This window comes from Mustelus asterias, chromosome 1, assembly GCF_964213995.1.
Source record: "Mustelus asterias chromosome 1, sMusAst1.hap1.1, whole genome shotgun sequence".
Classification (NCBI taxonomy): Eukaryota; Metazoa; Chordata; class Chondrichthyes; order Carcharhiniformes; family Triakidae; genus Mustelus; species Mustelus asterias.
The window spans coordinates 138,600,726-138,621,734 of NC_135801.1; the positions used below are offsets into that span (position 1 = coordinate 138,600,726).

General features: G+C 42.7%; 1 protein-coding gene across 7 annotated transcripts in view; it reads right to left on the reverse strand.

Annotated features, from left to right (window-relative positions):
• The window catches only part of rusc2 (RUN and SH3 domain containing 2), a 107,505-nt gene that overhangs the window by 46,141 nt on the left and 40,355 nt on the right, over positions 1-21,009 (reverse strand). For all 7 annotated transcript variants that reach the window (XM_078219465.1, XM_078219464.1, XM_078219461.1 and 4 more), the window contains exon 3: positions 13,243-15,262. In XM_078219465.1, the coding sequence (XP_078075591.1) occupies positions 13,243-15,175 (1,933 nt within the window). In that variant the 5' untranslated portion in view covers positions 15,176-15,262. The remainder of the gene's footprint in view (positions 1-13,242; positions 15,263-21,009) is intronic.

The following is a 21,009-nucleotide window of genomic DNA, read 5'->3' on the forward strand; positions in this document are numbered from 1 at the left end:
GATAGGGTGAGCCAGTGGATTTGGTGTATTTGGATTTTCAGAAAACGTTTGATAAAGCCCCATATATGAAGTTAGTGTGCAAACTTAAAGTGTACATGGGTTGGGGGTAATATATTGACATGGATTGGCAATTGGTTAGCAGACAGGAAACAGAGAAGGGATAAATGGGTCTTTTTCAGAGTGTAAGGCAATGACTAATGGGGTACCATAGGGATCATTGCTTGGGCCTCAGCTATTCATACAATATATATCAATGGTTTGCATGAGGGAACCAAATGTAATATTTCCAAGTTTGCTGACGACACAAAACTAGGTGGAATTGAGTGGTCAGGAAGAATCAAAGAGACTTTGAGGTGATTGAGTGAGCAAATATATGGCGCATGCAGCATAATGCCGATAAATTTGAAGTTATCAATTTTGGTAAGAAAAATAGAATGGCAGAGTACTACTTAAATCGTGATAGATTGGGTAATGTACAAGGGACCTGGATATCCTCGTATACCATTCATTGAAAGCAAGCATGCGGATGCAGCAAGCAGTTAGGAAGGCAAATGGTTGGTCTTCATTGCAAGAGGATTTGAATACAGGAGCAAGGATGTCTTTATTGCAGCTGTACAAGACATACGTAAGACTACACTGGACTATTGTGTGCAGTTTTGGCCTCCTGACCTAAGAAAATATAAACTCGCCAGAGGGGGAATGTAGCACCGATTTGCCAGAATTGATTCCTGGGATGGCAGGAATGTTGTACAAGGAGGGATTGGGTTGACTAGGCATGGTGGCACAGTGGTTAGCACTGCTACTTTACAGCACCAGGGACCCGGGTTCAAGTCCAGCCTTGGGTGACTGTGGAGTTTGCACATTCTCATCATGTTCACATGGGTTTCCTCTGGATGAATTAAGCAATGTAATGGAGTTGTATAAAAATCTGATAAGAAAATCATTGGTGTTTGCCATCTCTAAGCTTATTTAGTCTGCATTTTGGGTAATAGGGATTTCTACTTTGCTACTGACCACATCAAAGTCCAACAGGTTTATTTGATATCATGGGCTTTCGGAGCGCTGTTCCTTCATCAGGTGAATGGACTAGCGCTCCGTAAGCTCCTGATACCAAATAAACCTGTTGGACTTTAACCTGGTGTTGCGAGACTTTTTACTGTGCCTACTCCAGTCCAACGCCGGCATCTCCACATCATGACTGACCACATCTGTATATGTTAAGATAATTGAGTTTCTTTGTATTTTTGATTTATAATATATCAACCCAGATCTTCTGGTCTCTGGATCATCATGATCCCTTGGAAGCCCTGATGCATTGACTCTGTAGGAACTGTCCAAGAAGTAAATTTTGACAACCCCCCTGCTCCTGGGGACTCTCCAAAAAAAAAGGTCTCCAACTCAGAGTTTAAGTCAAAGACTTCAAACAGGAAACAGATCCAACTTACTTACCTGGGTAGCTACTCAGGAAATTTTAGGAAAGTCCTAATCAAACTCCGGTATAACCCCCCAGATCCCGGCTTCCGCTCCCTAATTTCCAAACTGACTAGACATCATCAGCCAACTCCATCCCAACCAACGCCCAACTCCCCTGCAACCTGACCTGACCAGCCCCACCAAACAACTCCCTCCTTCGAACCCCCAACCAGATAAGCCTCCTAACCCAACCAACCCTGATCCACCTGATTCCTAATTCAGCTGCCATTCTACCTAGCTGACACCAGACACACTTAACTTACCTTCTCTTTTCAAAGCAGCTATGGGACATTTAAACTCTTTCTCATCAGAATACGGCAGCTAGTGCCATAAAAAGAGGCATGGTTTGTGTGTGGATTGTCTATGCTGCTTCCTCAGGAGGTTTCCTGCATGGGCAAGCTTTGCAGGATCCTCCATCAGACGTTTGCCAAAATAAAAAGTCAAGTCTGTGTTGGAATCAGGGGTTCAGACGGTGACTTAAAAGATTTGGGCCATAAAGAAACTCATCTAAAAAGGATCCTAAAGTTAGCATCAAGTACCAACGAATCAATTTCTCTCAACTATGCAAGGAAAAAAACACGATCAGTTTATTTTAAAATTTTGAGATTGGCTAAAGCAGGAGGACTATTTAATGTACAAGGTGGATTTTTAGTTCCTTATAATATTTCCTGCAGCTACAATAATACATGAAATAGGAGCAGCAGTATGCCATTCAGCCCTTCAAGCTTGCTCCACCATTCAATAAGATCATTGATGATCTGTTTGTGCTTTGAATTCGCAACAATTCTACAACAATTCTCTTGCCTCAAGAATCTATCCACTTCTGCCCTAAAAATATTCAATTTAGGTTCCCGCCTCCACTGCCTTCTGAGGCACAAATTTCTAAAGCTCTCCCTCAGAAAAATATTCCCCTCATCTCTGTCCTAAAAGGGTGCACCTACTTTTAAAACAGTGCCCCTGGTTCTGGACTCACCCAAAGGAGGAAACATTCTTTCCACATCCACCTGGTCAAGACAGTTTGAAGTCGTATGTACTTCAATCAAGTCATCCTTCACTCTTTTAAACTCCAGTGGAAACAAGCCCAGTCTATCTAGCCTTTCCTCATAAGACAACCCATTCATCCAGGACAGGGTTTTCCAGCTGCGCTTGCCCCAAAGCCAGAAAATCACACCCGTTGTCAACGGAACTTTGCATGATCCGTGTCCCACCCACTATGGTAGGTGGGACAGGAAAGATCTGCCCCAGGTATCAATGAAGTAAACCTCCTCTGAACCACGTTCAATGCATCTACATCCTTGTTTAAATGAAACCAAAACTGCACACAGTATTCAAGACGTGGTCTCACTAATGTCTTGTAAAACTGAAGCATAACATCCATTCATTTACGTAAATTCCCTCTCATAATAAAGGATAGCATTCTATTCGCCTTTTTAATTACTTGCTGTACCTGCATACTAACTTTTTGCGACTCATGCACGAGCGAACACCTCGATCCCTCTGCACCTCAGAATTCTGCAGTCGTTGTCCCTTTAAGTAATATTCTGATTTTTTATTCTTCCTGCCTTCCTTTGCATCGTCAAAGTACATTTCACACACTAATAGAATCACACTTTTTATGTGGTAGATATACTTGTGTTCAGAAAAAAGGGATTGCAAAGTCACACTAAAAATGGCATTCTGAATAAATGCTTTTAGATGTGGGTGTTCCCTTTATTTCTGCCATAAACCTTTAGTCCACCAACACAGTGGTAATCATTCTTTTATTTTAACAACTCTGAAAATTGTGTAATTATGTTAGAGATAAAAATATTTGACATCTGTCTATGATCTCGGAACACATTATTTGCAGAATTCAATCTGCAACATTTATTAGATATGATGGCATTCCTCAAATTTGTTTGCTAAATAAGACAATTATTTTCAATGAACTATGTAATACAGCCATTGAATTGCACAAATGGCTTCTTTCTATTTAGTCAAGCATCATGCCAACTGCACAATTTTAAAAGTTACAAAAAAGCTTTTAATAAAACATTAATACACAGAATAAAAGATCCAAAGATGTGCAGGTTAGGTTGTTTAACCGTGCTAAATTGACCCAAGTGTCAGGGGGATTAGCAGGGTAAATGCTAATTTACAGGTTACGGGAATAGGGCCTGGGTGGGATTGCGGTCGGTAGAGACTCAATGGGCCAAATGGCCTCCTTCTGTACTGTGGGGATTCTATGATTATGTTAGGAAAGTAGAAATAAGACACTATCCTTTGATCAAAACTTTTAGAAGAGTGGGGTTCACATAACATGGAAAACCAGACATCTGATCCACCAACGTGAAGAGGATATTTTAATCTATTACCATCAGTGCCAAGGTTCATCAGATACAATAGGACATTCAGTAATACAGGGAGTGATTTTCCCACCCAACTGTGCTAATTTTCTAGCACAGCAGGATGGGAGAATCTCGTGGCCAGGCATGCACGGGATTCACACATTCGTTCCCTCTGCAAACGCATCTTCCAGTGCTGGATTTCTGGCACCATCAGATCTGCGCTGGAAACCAGCGGGAAGACCAGGTTAGTAATTTTAAACTGTTTTTAATATAAATGTAATTAGTGGGCCCGGGACTGAATTCTCCAGGCCCGCTAGCCTCTCCAAGCCCACCAGTGTGTTTCACTCCAGCAGGGTTTACACTTTCGGGAAACTATCGGGATGACAATGCTGGAGTGAAGGAGAGCAACTGGAGTGTAGGGGCCCCCCAGGGGATCGGGCGGTGAGGGAGTGCCTCCAGGGCATGGGCACCCTGGCACTGCCCGAGGGGCAAAGTGCCCATGCCCAAGGGGCATCTTGGCACTGCCCATTGGGCATAGGGCAGTGCCAAGGGGGTGGGGCTTAGGGGGCAGTGGGGGTGGGGTTCCTGCTACTACTCTCCATTGGGTTCCGGTCAGGGCAGGAGGGAGGCCAGCGATCGGGGTAGTGTGGGCTGGAGATCAGGGCAAGCCAGGAGGGGGAGGGTTGGGGTCGGCCCGGGCTGGCCAGTGATCGAGCTGGCCACAAATGGGAGGCTGACAGTTCAGGATGCTGCGCATGTGCAGAGGCCCGCTGGTTTCAGCCTCTCCAACGGGACTAGGCCCCGCCCCCTGAAATTTAATGATATTCGTGCTGGTGACTGCTGCAGTGCAGAGTGTGGGAGATTCTAGGGTGAAATCCCACTGAAAAAAACAGCGTGAATTATTCCAGTTTTCCCGCAAATTCAACACTTAGAATTTTTTTGGGAGAACTCAATCACAATGTTTCATACATCAGGCAAACGTTATAATTTTATTCAGCAATAAATTTTAACTGATCACAGAACTGACCTTTGCAGTTAATAAAAAATGTACATGGATTTCAATCTCCATTGGTAATGTCACTTCTGGGACTTACTCCTTTTATTTTCCCCTCAGCATCTTTTTCAATTTAATAAAACAAAAGCTGTTTTACATAGCCACTTTGCAGTTCATAGAACCATAGAACATTACAGCACAGAAACAGGCCTTTTGGCCCTTCTTGGCTGTGCCGAACCATTTTTGTGCCTAGCCCCACTGACCTGCACCTGGACCATATCCCTCCACACCCCTCTCATCCATGTACCTGTCCAAGTTTTTCTTAAATGTTAAAAGTGAGCCCGCATTCACCACCTCATCTGGCAGCTCATTCCAAACTCCCACCACTCTCTGTGTGAAGAAGCCCCCCCGAATATTCCCTTTAAACTTTTCCCCCTTCATCCTTAACCCATGTCCTCTAGTTGTTTTCTCCCCTAGCCTCAGTGGAAAAAGCCTGCTTGCATTCACTCTATCTATACCCGTCATAATTTTATACACCTCTATCGAATCTCCCCTCATTCTTCTACGCTCCAGGGAATAAAGTCCTAACCTATTCAACCTTTCCCCTTAACTCAGTTTCTCAAGTCCCGGCAACATCCTTGGTAAACCTTCTCTGTACTCTTTCAACCTTATTAATATCCTTCCTGTAATTAGGTGACCAAAACTGCACACAATACTCTACATTCGGCCTCACCAATGTCTTATACAACCTCACCATAACATTCCAACTCTTATACTCAATACTTTGATTTATAAAGGCCAATGTACCAAAAGCACTCTTTACAACCCTATCTACCTGTGACGCCACTTTTAGGGAATTATGTATCTGTATTCCCAGATCCCTCTGTTCTACTGCACTCTTCAGTGTCCTACCATTTACCTTGTATGTTCTACTTTGGTTTGTCCTTCCAAAGTGCAATACCTCACACTTGGCTGCATTAAACTTCATCTGCCATTTTTCAGCCCATTTTCCTAGCTGGTCCAAATCCCTCTGCAAGCTTTGAAAACCTTCCTCACTGTCCACTACACCTCCAATCTTTGTATCATCAGCAAATTTACCACATCATCATCCAGATCATTGATATAGATGACAAACAACAATGGACCCAGCACTGATCCCTGTGGCACACCACTAGTCACAGGCCTCCACTCAGGAAAGCAATCCTCCACTACCACTCTCTAGCTTCTTCCATTGAGTCAATGTTTAATCCAATTTACTACCTCTCCATGTATACCTAGCGACTGAACCTTCCTGACTAACCTCCCATGCGGGACCTTATCAAAGGCCTTACTGAAGTCCATGTAGACAACATCCACTGCCTTCCCTTCATCCACTTTCCTGGTAACCTCCTCGAAAAACTCTAATAGATTCGTTAAACATGACCTACCACGCACAAAGCCATGTTGACTCTCCCTAATAAGTCCCTGTCTATCCAAATATTTGTAGATCCTATCTCTTAGTATTCCTTCCAATAATTTACCTACTACTGACGTCAAACTTACCGGCCTATAATTTCCCACATTACTTTGAGCCTTTTTTAAATAACGGAACAACATGAGCTATCCTCCAATCATCCGGCACCTCACCCGTGGATACCGACATTTTAAATATATCTGCCAGGGCCCCTGCAATTTCAACACTAGTCTCCTTCAAGGTCCGAGGAAATACCCTGTCCGGCCCTGGGGATTTATCTTCTCTGATTTGCCTCAAGACAGCAAGCACCTCCTTCCCTTTAATCTGTATAGGTTCCATGACCTCCCTACTTGTTTGCCTTATTTCCATAGTCTCCAGGCCAGTTTCCTTAGTAAATACAGATGCAAAAAACCCATTTAATATCTCCCCCATTTCTTTTGGTTCCATACATAGCCGACCACTCTGATCTTCAAGAGGACCAATTTTATCCCTTACTATCCTTTTGCTCTTAATATACCTGTAGAAGCTCTTAGGATTATCCTTCACCTTGTCTGCCAAAGCAACCTCATGTCTTTTAGCCCTCCTGATTTCTTTCTTAAGTAGTTTCTTGCACTTTTTATACTCATCAAGCATCTTATTTGCTCCCTGTTGCCTCTACATGTCATACATCTCTCTCTTCTTCTTTATCAGAGTTCCAATATCCCTCGAGAATCAAGGTTCCTTATTCTTATTCACTTTGCCTTTAATCCCGACAGGAACATACAAACTCTGCACTCTCAAAATTTCTCCTTTGAAGGCCTCCCACTTACCATTCACATCCTTGCCAGAGAACAGCCTGTCCCAATCCACGCTTTTTAGATCCTTTCTCATTTCTTCAAATTTGGCCTTTTTTCAATTTAGAACCTCAACCCGAGGACCAGATCTATCTTTATCCATGATCAAGTCGAAACTAATGGCATTATGATCACTGGAACCAAAGTGTTCCCCTACACACACTTCCGTCACTTGTCCTAACTCGTTTCCTAATAGGAGATCTAATATTGCATCCTGTCTAGTTGGTACCTCTATATATTGATTTAGAAAATTTTCTTGAACACATTTTACAAAATCTAACCCGTCTAGACCTTTAACAGTATGGGAGTCCCAATCTATATGTGGAAAATTAAAATCCCCTACTATCACAACTTTATGTTTCCTGCAGTTGTCTGCTATCTCTCTGCAGATTTGCTCCTCCAATTCTCGCTGACTATTGGGTGGTCTATAATACAACCCTATTAATGTGGTCATACCTTTCCTGTTTCTCAGCTCCACCCATATGGCCTCGGTAGACAAGCCCTCTAATCTGTCCTGCCTGAGCACTGCTGTAACATTTTCCCTGACTAGCAATGCCACCCCCCCACCCTTCATCCCCCTGCCTCTATCACGTCTGAAACATCGGAACCCTGGAACATTGAGCTGCCAGTCCTGCCCTCCTGTAGCCAAGTTTCACTAATGGCTATAATGTCATAATTCCATGCGTCAATCTACACCCCTCAGCTCATCTGCCTTCCCCACAATACTCCTGGCATTGAAATAGACACACCTCAGAAGATTATTACCACCACACACAACCCTTCTATTTGTGATTTTGCAGGAACTATTAACATCATTTATTTTCACCCCCGCTCCACTATCTGCTCTGGCACTCTGGTTCGCATCCCCCTGCAAATCTAGTTTAAACTCTCCCCAATAACACTAGCAAACCTCCCTGCAAGTATATTGATCCCCTTGTAGTTCAGGTGTAACCCGTCTCTCTTGTACAGGTCCCACCTGCCCCAGAAGAGGTCCCAATGATCTAGAAATCTGAAACCCTGCCCCCTACACTAGTTCCTCAGCCACGTGTTCATCCGCCCGAGCATCCTACTCTTACCGTCACTGGCACGTGGCACAGGTAGCAATCCTGAGATTACTACCCTCGGGGTCCTGCTTTTTAACTTCCTACCAAGCTCTCTATACTCACTCTTCAGGACCTCCTCACCCTTCCTACGTCATTGGTACCAATGTGTACCATGACATCTGGCTGATCACCCTCCCACTTCAGAATGCTGTGCACGCGATCAGAGACATCCCTGACGCTGGCACCCGGGACGCAACAAACCATCCGCGAGTCTCTGTCACGACCACAGAACTTCCTGTCTGTACCTCTGACTATCGAGTCCCCTATCACTACCGCTCTCCTCTTCTTCCACCCTCCCTTCTGCGCTGCAGAACCACACTCAGTGCCAGAGATCCGGCTGCCGCAGCTTGTCCCAGGTAAGGCATCCCCCACAACAGTATCCAAATCGGTATACCTGTTGTGGAGGGGAATGGCCACAGGGAAACCCTGCTCTACCTGCCTTTTCCCTCGCTTAACGGTAACCCAATTACCTGTGCTCTGTGCCTTTGGCGTAACTGCCTCCCTGAAGCTACCATCTATAAACTCCTCATTCTCCCGAATGATCCGGAGGTCATCCAGCTCCTGCTCCAGTTCCCTAACGCGGTTTGTTAGGAGCTGCAGCTGGATGCACCTCCTGTAGGTGTCGTTGTCAGGGACACCAGAGGTCTCCCTGACTTCCCACATCCTGCAAGAGAAGCAGTCCAACATCCTGTCTGGCATTCTTTCTACTCTGAAGAAACAATAACAACTTACCGGGCTGTACCCTCGCCTCTGCCTGTTCACGCCGAAGCCTGTTTGAGCCAAAGCCATTCCACTCTGCTCCCTCTCACTCACAACGCTGCCCGCTGGATAGAGCGGCCTGCTTTTTAAACCTTCCGCGCGCTACTAGCTGATGTCAGAAAATAAAACTTCCCAGGTCTCACTGGGGCCTACTTCTGGTTTTAGACTTCCAGCTGCCTTACAAAAACTCCGAAAAAAGAAAAAAAAGTTATAAATCCCTCTTTCCGACTAGCTTTCCTCGCTTGAATCACCTCTCCAGCTGCTCCTCTGGAACAATGAGGTCGAAACCTCGAAGGCAAGTACCTTTTTAAAAAAAAAAATGCTGATTGCATCCGACCAGCATTGTATCCTACCAGCTTTCAGTTCAAATGTTGATATTTTTGCTGTTGTGATATTCCATATTATCATACCTTTTCCATTTTGAGAGGTTAAAAATACTGACTATAAAGTAATTCTGACCAGTTTTTATAAACGTTCCAAAATACATTATTCTCCTTTAGGCACAAATATAATCGTTTACTGAATGTGCATGCTGCACTGCCACATCACAGTTCTACTCTTGATGTAATGCAGAGTTTGCAATCTCCATGACCACTTCTTTGTAAAAGCAGTTCTGAAGAAGGTCAACTTAATTTTTCACCTATAGTATTCCTCAAGTGCAGTAACAGAGGGAAGATTTATGACCTGGAAGTTCTACCACTATGACAGGAAGTCAGTGGAATACACTGACAAACAGCTGAAAATGTCATTTGTTGCATATTTTGGCAGTTCCAAAAGTCTGCAATAGGAGTCAGAATGGGAAATTGCTCAGAATTTGAGGGTCCATCATTCAGTTTTAAATGCTACACAACGGGGGCGATTCTTCCAGCCCGCTGTATTGCTCTAGCAGTGCAGTGGGCTGGGAGACATAAGCGGAGGCCATGTAGCGGGTTTCCCGCTGGGCGCCATGGTCTCCGGCAGCCAGATTTCCGGCGGCGTCAACTCCGCACCAGAAATTGACGTGGAGCTGAATAATCTTTCTAAATGTTCATTTTAATGTCATTAGCAGGCCTGGCACTGAAATCTCTGGGCCCGCTAGCCTCTCCCCCCCACGCCAGGAGTGTTTTACAACAGCTCCCCACTAACAGGGAGCTGGTGGCCCAACCCCGCTGGAGTGAGGGGGGGGGGGGGGGGGCCTTGGAGGCACTCCCAGAGGGTTGGGGTAAGTGGGGGGCTGGCACCAGGCATTTTCAGCCTGGCAGTACCAGTCTGGGACCCCTGGCACTGCCCAAGGGGCAAAGTGGCGATGCCCAGGGGCACCTTGACACTGCCCACCAGCTTGGGCAGTGATAAGAGGATAGGGCCAGAAGGGGGCAAGAGATCCCACTGCCATGCTGCACTTTGGATCAGTGACAGAGGGAGGCCAGCGATTGGGGCTGGGGTGTCAGGGCTCTGAGGTGGAGAAATGTGGAGATCGGGATTGCTGGTGGTGGTGGTGTGGACTGGCCCGGACACGTCCAGGAGGGGGTCGGAGGGGCAGCATTGCGGGGTTGCAATGCTGGCCAGTGATCGGGAGGCCAACAGTGCGGACATACTGTGAATGCGCCGATCTCGCTCAGATCAGTGGCCCACTCAGCGTTATGTTGCCGGCCTTTCAAGCGGGAATAGGCCTCGCCCCTGGATTTTTAATGTGATTCACGCTAGTGCACTCTGATGCACAAGAGTGTGGGAGATTCATTCTGAATGGCCCACTGCTTACTCCAGTTTTTACGTGAATTTGGCATGTGAATTTTTTTGGAAGAATTCCACCCAACATAGCCACTATAACGTAATGCAAATTACTTTCTAATTTACATGTAATGATACCATGAAACAATGTAACAGCTTTCCTGAATGTCATTATAAATTTAGATATTATAATTTTTATGTATACAGCTGGGGCAAAAGGAAGAGGAGGAATATCTTATTCCAATAAACCTATTATTCTCCAGGTTCACTGGCATTAACTAAAATAAGCTTTAGATTCTGTTCTCTCTCCTCCTCTTGCTCCCAGATTCCTCCTGTTCTGAATTATCAGTCAAGGGGCAAAGTGACCTCTCTCCGCTCCCTATGGGAAGACATAGCAGTCGGGATGGAAAACATGTCACATTATGAGGATCAAACATGAAAATAGGAAATTTAAGCAACATTTTATTTAAGAAGATACAAGTCAATGGAACAGAATACCAGCAGGATTAGTGGAACAGAAGCCCATGCCAGATTTTAATTAAAGGTTGAATTAATAAGGAAAGCAAGATAACATGCAGTTGACATTATACAAGCTACTTCTCTCCCTAGTATTTAACCCACTCCAGCTGTGCTCTTTGAAGTTTCTCTCTCATTCCCACATACTCTCAAAACTCAACTCTTCCACGAGACTCTCCGATCTGGCGTCTGCCCTATTCAAAGCAGCAAGTCTCACAAATGGCCAAAATCACAAATGATTGTCTGCGACAATGATGAGTTATCACTCCTGGTTCTCTTCTGGTTGGCCCTGATGCCCAGCAATATCTTCCACCCTTCCCTCAGCCCCACCATCACCTTGTCATCAGATTGCATGCCAACGTCAAATTATGGATATTTGGATTTCCTTTAACTGAGTTCCAGGAAGACAGAAGCAACCATGGTTTCTGTTCCTGCCATGAACTTCATCTTCTTGTTATTGACACTGTCTCCCCAACCACTTGTTCAGACCAGACAATACAAATTTTGACATCCTATTCGACCCATAGCTGAGCTTCAAAATCCAAGTCTCCTTAACACCAAGGTCATTTTCTTCCATACCTGTAATATTACCGTCCACCAACCCTCTTTCAGCCTCACTGCCACAGCCACATTTATCCATGTTTTTCACATCTGTATTAAATTTCCTCAATATTCTCTTTACTGGCTTCCCATCCTTCACCCAGCATAAAGCTCACTTGCCCTCACTGTGGTCTGGATTCAATTGTCCAAATGAATTACCTCCTCAATTCCCTAGCTGACCTACAGCGGTTTACTGTCAATATAAAGCCCCTAATTTTCAAATCCCTCCACCATCTCATCTATCCCAAAATCTGCTCCAACCTGCCATTCCTTTTTTTAGGTCTCACATAGGTAGCAGAGCTGTCAGCCACATCAGCACCACTTTCTGAAACTGCTTAACGGCTCTCTCTCCCTTCAAACACATTAACAAGATCTATCCTATCAACCAATCTTCCAATCGCTTGTCTGCACTCTTATGACCATGGCTTGCTTTCCATTTCTTTAACTATTTTCTCTTACCACCCCATCCTCCTGTAAAGTATCTCAGGATGTTTGTGACAATGAAGTCACAATGGATTATACTGGGTAAATTTTTGAAACTAATTTTATTCATTCATGACATGCAGATGCTGACTTTGTTACCAGTCAGCATTTATTACCAGGCTCTAGCTTCTCTGAAAAGGTCTTTCTTGAAGTGCTGTGGTGATTTGAAACAATGGAGTGGCTTGCTAGGCCATTTGAGAAGACAATTCAGAGAAAAATACATTGATGCAAGACTTGTCAATTCTAAATCAGATTTTTGATTTGATTTATTATTGCCACATGTATTAACATAGTGAAAAGTATTATTTCTTGCGTTTTGGTATCATTAGCAAGTTTCCTTACTTGCTTTACTGATAACAGCTTTTAATTTCTAGATTTTCTTTCTGATGAATTCAAAATTTTTGAACTGATGGGATTTGAACTCATTTTCTCTGGATTATTAGTAACATAAGCATTACACTACCATCTGTTTGCTTGGAGATAGAGGATTAGTAGGCTCAGATTCATGGTATGAATATCTGTGGAATGTTTGCAGAACAGACAAGACGAATTTGCGCAGAATATTACCACTACTATTAATACTCTTTCACGTCTAGGAAATATTGCGACAGATCTCAGTTAAATAAGGATTAGGTCATTTCTGCTTAGTTTCTGATTAAAAGCATTAAGCCTCCCACAAATGGGCCACAAGGATGATTAGTGAGGGAAACAAAAATGACAAAGGATTGAAAACGCCATTCTTACACGAATGTTAAGCCATATCTATATGTTGGGCTGGTAGAGGTTTTAATCTGTTGTGTTTTATCTGCAAGTACCTGATATTAACCCTGTTGCGAAATGGAAAAGCACTCAAATATATAATACATGAATTCAAAACGATTATTTAAAAACAAAACAAATCCAAAAAAAAGGCTTTACTACAGAAGTAGCTAGGATTTAAAAGAATTACACAATGGCTATTTTAGACTATTTTAAGAGCAAGACATTGACTTACCTTCCATTTTAGTTCTGCTGTCAAAAGATGCATCCTTTTCAATTTGTTGATGGAGTGTATTCCCTGGTTCTAGTTTCCTGCCATCTTCTCCACTGTAACATGGTCCATACACTTCCAGGTGAGCTCTATCATACACACTTGCATTACTGTTTTTGTTGCTGAAACGATGAATAAAAGGTGCATCACATGATGTTGTTAAATCCATTTTTGTAGAGGACCTGCCAGGCAAATTATGGTGCTGCTCCTCATCCAAGTAAACAAATACATTATTTTCTTTCTGATTTTCCAGAATTGGAGAGAACTCTATGGAAGAATCCCCACTGGTTTTTAGCGGTGGAGAGTTTCCACTTCGTTTTCTAGTTCGAGCAATTTCAGCAAATGAGGTTACTCGTCTTGGTGGTGATCGCTGAGATGTCCCTGCATGACCATCACTTAGTTTGCCTGGGCAACTATACATACGTTCTAATGAACCCAACCTAGGAGATGGGCTCTTATCCAAGTTGCGATCATAGCTCCTCGATCTTTGCCTGCCAGAAGTATTTGAAGCAACATTCACATACACTTGACCTTCAATAAGATCTTCAGTAGTGTCCACTGCTGGTTTCTCCTGAAGACATTGATCAATGTTAATCTTCTTATCTTCTGGTTGGCGGAAGAGGTAATACTCTGTAGGTTGACTAGGGCTTGTACTCTTTGTGTGATCTTCTGAGCAGCTTGTTATTGAAGATCCTACTGGGCTTGGTGTAGACTGAGAAGATAGGTCACAAGTTACTAATTTGTAATAATTTTGCGTGGCAACAACTAGTCTTGCTTGGCTTTGAAAACATGCAGTAAAATCTGAATTTTCAGAAGAACAGGGCATGTTTTCACATGGTAGGTGGTAAGAATTGCAGTTGTCATCAACAGCTGGTGAACACTGTTGATGGCACAGACAGGTGTGCATGGCACTATCACCATTGTGAATCTCACATGAATTCTTTGGCTCATTAGGTGATGAGTGTAGGTCCAAGTAGAACGCACCTATATCGGAGTGGCTGCAGTAGGAAGAATCATGGGACATGTTGGCTGAACTTAGGTTGGACTTTGACTGGCTTTTCATTTTATTGTAGATTGCTGTGAAGTTGACCAGCACACCATCCGAACTGTTACATGATGAGTCACTGTTACAAGTCATTTGCTGATTATCTATCTCAGACTGATCTGAAAAGACACAACTTCTGCCTTGTTGTATATCCAGGCTGGAGCAGCTGCATCTTCTGCTCTCTAGCAAATTTTGCTTTCTGAACAATCCATCTTGGCTGCTCTCCAATCCTTGATTGCAATCAAAGAATAAGGTCGATGTGCTATCATGAGCACAGTTGCATATAGGTAGTTCCATTAAGTCAGCTGATGATGGTCTTGGTGCGATGGTCCTATTTGACTTCTTCCCATCACATTGATGTGATTGTTCTTCTTGACCTTCAATAATCCCTTGTCTAATGGTGGGACTCCATTGCTTTGTGTTGTTTTCAGCACCATGAAGGTGAAATGGCTGTTCATGCAGAACAAATGGTGGATTGTTAATGTTGCTATTCTGAGGATGAAAAGAACTGTTATTGGAGCTTTCCTGATCATTATTCTCATTCAAAATTAATGAATTGTGCTGTTCACTAGTGTTGGTTTCTTTTGAGTTTGGTATTCTGCCTTCAATTTCATGTGGTGCCCCAGGAGGTAAACAGGAAGCCTGAATTAAGCTGCTGTAAAGTAATGTTTCCTTTTGAAGCAGGTCCTTTTCTGGCAGCGACGTAGTCCTCGTGATTCCCAGATCAGTATGGTAGAAAGGGTTTGGTCTTTTGCCCATGCTACAGCACTTTCTGTCTGGAACCTGGCAGTGAACGAGGGGAATGTGATGTACAATCAACGTTTCCCCTGTCAGTTTGGGTGGGCTATCCATGATGTCTCAGGTAATCAGTCGAGCTGCACAAAACATTGAAAATCCCCTGTGGCCACATTGGTAGCCTGTAACATATGGCTCAGAAACCTGGAAAACACAGGGGGAGGGGAAGAAACACAGAACTTTACAATACTTGTCACATTAGGCATGTTAATCCTCAAGTCAACAATAAAGTTTCTTTCCTATAGACCATGACAAGCTATTTCACCTTGTCCAAAATGGTAGAAACAGGGGACATGACCTGCACTTGAAGGGGTAACTTGAAAACTAATCAGCAAAATTAATATTTCAATGAGTGCGCAATCAAGCTTTGGAACAAATGCCAGAAGAGATGGTAGAAATAATTAGTACTAATTCATTCAAAATATTTACTTCAGAAAATTGTAGGATGCAGTATATGACTAATTTAAAACACAGCATAAGGCAAGTATAGCATTCATGGGAGGAACAGGTCACTTTGAATCTATAGTACTCAAAGCTTTCTATCATAGGAGGTTATTTTTGATGACATTTAGGGGTATGGTAGCAAAGTGGTTATGTTACTGGACGAGTATTCCAGAGGCCTAGACTATTGAACTAGAGAAGAGAGTTCAAATCTCACCATGGCAGCTGGGAAATTTGCATTTAATTAAATAAACATAAAGCTGGCTCATTTATGACTAACAGTTTCATGGTCGTCATTAAAAAAACCCTTACGGTTCCCTAATGACGCTACAGTGGAGATTCTTAACTGGGAGTCCTCATCCCCCTGGAGTCCAACAGTAACTTACTCTCTCCAACATGCGATGATTTAAAAAAAAAATCACTGCCGATCTCCAAAGTTCACAATATCAAAAGGCACAGAGTTTTACCTTCCAGCCTCAAGTTATTGATTGACAATAACAAAGTTTCACTTTAGTTACCAGCCACGCACAAGTGGTGGGGAACCAGAAACTGCTGCTTGACTCAGAGGCTTATGCTCATTGGTCATGTGCCATTTTGAGGAGGCAAATTAAATGGACCTTAGTCTTTTCTTGTCCAGCAATTCCTATGTACACAGCTCAACTACATTGATCAAATTCAAAACAGTTTCTTTCTTGGACCCTAGCGGTTATTATTAGGTTATTAAATTATTAGGTGCAAGAACTCAGACTAGGCATCTACAAACTAAAAGCAGTCAAAAGTATTAATATTCATCATATCTGCATTCTCATGTTTAGATTCCAAAATATTTCCACTTGTGTCATTACAAAATGTATTTTGATGTCTGTGACCATCTAGAGAATTTACATAGCTCAAAAAGAAAAAAACGGATTTTATTGCAGAAGGGCAACACTGCTCTTCCCCATAGCACTGTGTGTTATCAATGCATTCCACAACCCACACAAATGACACACTTATATTTCATTATGAAACAAAATCTTTAAAAGTCCAAAAATAGAATGGCTGTCATTCTGGGGGTGATAGGAAATCTCTGGTCATAATGTGGAGCATGCTTGATGGACCAATTGATCTTTTCCTGCCATTCAGTTTCATATCTTAGTAATTATACTGTGCTGTAAAGAAAGAAGTTACATTTATCACCCTTGTACTTTTTAAAAAATTCTTTCATGAGACGTGGGCATCGCTGGCAAACATATGTTGCCCATCTTTAAATACCCTTATTCGGTCAATTCAGAGGGCAGTTAAGAGTCAACTAATTTACTGTAGGTCTGGATTCACCTGTAGACCAGACCAGGCAAGGATGGGTGAACATTTATTGTGACCATTTAATTTAGCAATGCAAATTCTCAAACGGTCAAGAAATACAAGAAAGCGATTCTTGGACCCTACATTCCTACTAGGAAGCCATGTTCATGAGGAGCGCAAATTGTAGAATTAGTGCTGTAGACCTTTCTTCAATCCAAACCTCCAAATGTAGATCATCAATTTGGGACTATGAGATTGAGGAAATTAGTCCTATATTTTGTGTAACTGTGTAACCAGTCCTATTGTAAGTGTATAGGATAATCAGAAATAAACAGAATACACCTGATAATCTAAAAAATGTTAGAGAGCTATCACAGAAAAGAGGAACTAGATCAATGTAAAAGTAAATGCAACTTTGACCTCATTGTAAATAACCGAATACAGAGATACAAGTCTTTTAATAATGCCATGAGTAAGATGGTCAAAATACGCAAGCTACAAAAAGGACAAAGTTGGCAATCCCAGTGACAATGTTTCCATAACGACTGTGCAACTAGAGTGGGTAGTCACCTAGCCAGATTCAGTGTGGTCAACCAACTTCAATAATTTACATGTGCTTCTGGCACAGTTTGAACCTTGCACAATGAGCAAGGACATTCTGGTGAATCTGGAGCTTGGAGCTCCGAAAGCTTGTGTGGCTTTTGCTACCAAATAAACCTGTTGGACTTTAACCTGGTGTTGTTAAAAACTTCTTATTGTGTTTACCCCAGTCCAACGCCGGCATCTCCACATCACGAATCTAGAGCAAGCAGCCCTTAAGTCTTGACACTCAAAAGTTGACGCAATTTGTCCATTTAAGGGTAGATGGCCTCAAAGGGAAGGGGCGGGGGGGGTGCGCTCTTTATCTTTCTTCTCACAGCTCTAAAATGGTCACAATAATTTTCAGTCTGAACAAAGTCTGTGTGTGAGAGGTGGATGGGGAACTGACAAGTGAAGTTGAAACAAAAGAGAATGCAACATGGCAAGCATCAGAGAGTGTCCCTGGGCGAGTGGTAGTCACAATGTCATGTTCAATTGCTGATGAAATAGCATTCTACTTTAAAAGATGAGCGTGAGAAATCTTAATCTGTTCCATACACCCCAGGAGATGGCAGTGTACCATGCCTGACAGTGGGTAGTAATGCTACCCATTAGACCCCCTACTCTGGAGGTGATAGCTAAGTTCAAGGAATCTGCAAGGTAAGATAAATCAATCATAACACATTGAATGCAGGAGGCCCGTGTCACAAAATGTACGCTGTTGACCTATTTTATGTTTAGGCCCCTTATTCTGAGTGTCTCTCTCCTGGTTCTAGACTCACCAGCCAGAGAAAACATATCTACATTTATCCTGTCACATCCTGTAAAAACTTTGTAAGCTTCAATGAGATCACCTGTCATTCTTCAAAACTCTAGACAACCCCGCCATCTCATGGTGAACCTTGGTTAAATTCCTTCTATGGCAAGTACATCCTTCCTTCGATAAGGAGACCAAAATTGTACACAATACTCCAGGTGTGGTGTCACTAATGCTCTACAATTGTAGCAAGGCATTTTTACTCAAATGCCCTTGCGATGAAGGACAACATACCATTTATGTTAATTGCTTGCTGCATCTGTTACTGCTTTTGGTTCCTTTGGAGGGGGATTTCCCCTATGCCCATGAGGGCACCAACCTCCATGATGGTGGCCCCTTTGTCCTGCCCCCAGCTCACTGGGGTATCCCAACAGTACCCGTCCAAAATAATTTATCTAAGTCCAGAAGACATCTTCATTCCTTCCTCAAGACTGCATGTCGTTCCAAGTGGACACGATTCTCTTCTGATCTTGCTCAGACTACAGGCCTACCAGCTAATTAGATTGACTGTTAGTTTTCTGGGGTGGGATTTGTCCCAATCTAATCCAATTATGGCTGCCTCCGGTGTATGATCACATCAAGGCAGCCAGATTTCATGTTGGCAAGGTGCCTATTAATTTTTAGCTGGGCCTGGGGGTGACAGATAATCTGTCCTCCCATAAAATCTACCCATACAAACTATCTAACCACATTCACATCTTCAAGTCCTTCAGGTTAGACATATGGCAGTCATCAGTAACTCCTCTGCACTTTGGAAATGCACTAGTGTTGATATTGGCATGCGTGTCAATGGTATTCCATGAAAGATAGAAGGATAGGCTTTTTTTTAAAAAGTGATCAATTAATTAGCTACCTTTTGATCACTACAGTACCTGATAGCAATAATGTAACTGGTGACATTGCATATCAGGTCTTGTATAGAATCGGTCACAGGCACAACAATGAAGGCCAGAGGTGATCTTCATGGCGCCATCTCTATGTTCTAAGATTGCTTTGCTATAAATGCCTTTGCTTTTTTTTTGAAGCTGAGGAAAGACTACATTTTATAGCACATGCACATATGGCAATGTGTTAGCAATGGTTTATTTTAGCTTGTAGATTCTTGAACTTCGTTATCTTCTCTAGGGTCTGCTTACAGGTCTTACAGTTGGCATGCATGGTGCACTGCCATCGCTGGGATGCATAGAACAGATGAAGCCTCCTCATATTCAGCTTGTGCATGGGTCACTGGCAGTTAGATACTGCATTCATAGATCTGTAAGTGTTAACTTGCTAATATCCCAACATTTCTTATTTCACAAGTGGCATGGTGGCACAGTGGTTCGCACTGCTGTCTCACAGCGCCAGGGACCAGGGTTCAATTCCGACCTCGTGTCACTGTCTGTGTGGAGTTTGCACAATTCTCCTCCGTGTTTGCGTGGTTTCCTCCGGGTGCTCTGGTTTCCTCTCACAGTCTAAAGATGTGCGGGTTAGGTTGATTGGTCATGCTAAATTGACCCTCTTGTCAGGGGATTAACAGGGTGAATATGTGGGGTTACGGGGATAGGGCCTGGATGAGATTGTGGTCGGTGCAGACTCGATGGGCTGAATGGGCTCCTTCTGCACTGTAGGGATTCTGTGTTTCATTGTGTATCAAAGCCACCATGAAATATTGTACTTGAGGTGCTTTAAAAAAAAAACTTCATCTTGAGGATGCAGAAAAACTTTAAACTTTAATTAATTTCAGAAAATTAGAAAAAATATCGAAGAAAAAATCTATTTAAGAGTATCTTTACTTTGCAAAAATAGCACATCAAAGACTATTTAAAAGGGGGCAGTGTACACTAACCTTTTCTTGCACAAGCAGATTCAAAAGGTTTAAAAAAGCAAATCTGATACATAATTGTGCTCAATGTACAGATGAATACTTTACATTAAATCTAGAGCTTCAAAGGTGTATGTGGAAGAAGTGGGTGCAAGTCAGTCAGTTCACCAGAACAGGAAAGCACAGATCTTCCGGCCACAAAGAAATTGGTGCAGAACCTGCTCTCCTAATGCAGTGCTTCCTCTGCACCAGCTGCCCACTTGCTCCCTCGTGTACAGAAGCATTCTGCTTTGAATCAGTTCTCTAATGTAGTTCTTTAAACCAACGGCTGAAGGAGAGATCTTTTATTAACTTGAACACAGCCAAGGTTATACTACTGTAATGCTGTACTGAATTTTGTCTGGTCAAATTGAACCCCACTGATGCTGTCGCATTGCCAAAACTGAAATACTGTGCAGTTAAACATCTGAATACAGCATTATACACTAATACCTAAACAATGCTGAATTAAGATATAATTTCTACAATAATTATGAATACCTTAATTTTAGTACATTATTAATAATGGCACCTCCGAGTGTCTCAATTTTAAGGTACTCAATTGTTAATCCGGACAGATAAAAAATCCTGCAATGGGAGCCCTCCTCCCAATACATTCCTTGTTTTTTCACTTTTGTGTCCTTACTTCTCCTAATGTTATTGCCTCCTTCAGCCCTACAGCTCTCTATTCCCTGCTGATCTCTTGTATACTCATGCTTATCACAATCTCTGTGGAGGGCTCCCTGGTGGATCTTTTCACCCTCTCGCATCCCAGTTTCCAGAACAGTGTGCTGTTGTACAGGAACACAATAAAAGTGATTGGGAACGTGAAAGATCATTTATACAAGGCACCTGCAGCAAACAAAGAAAGATGCTTTTCATTTCATCTGTTTAAACCAGGTTGAAAATTGGTCAAAGAAATGAAAT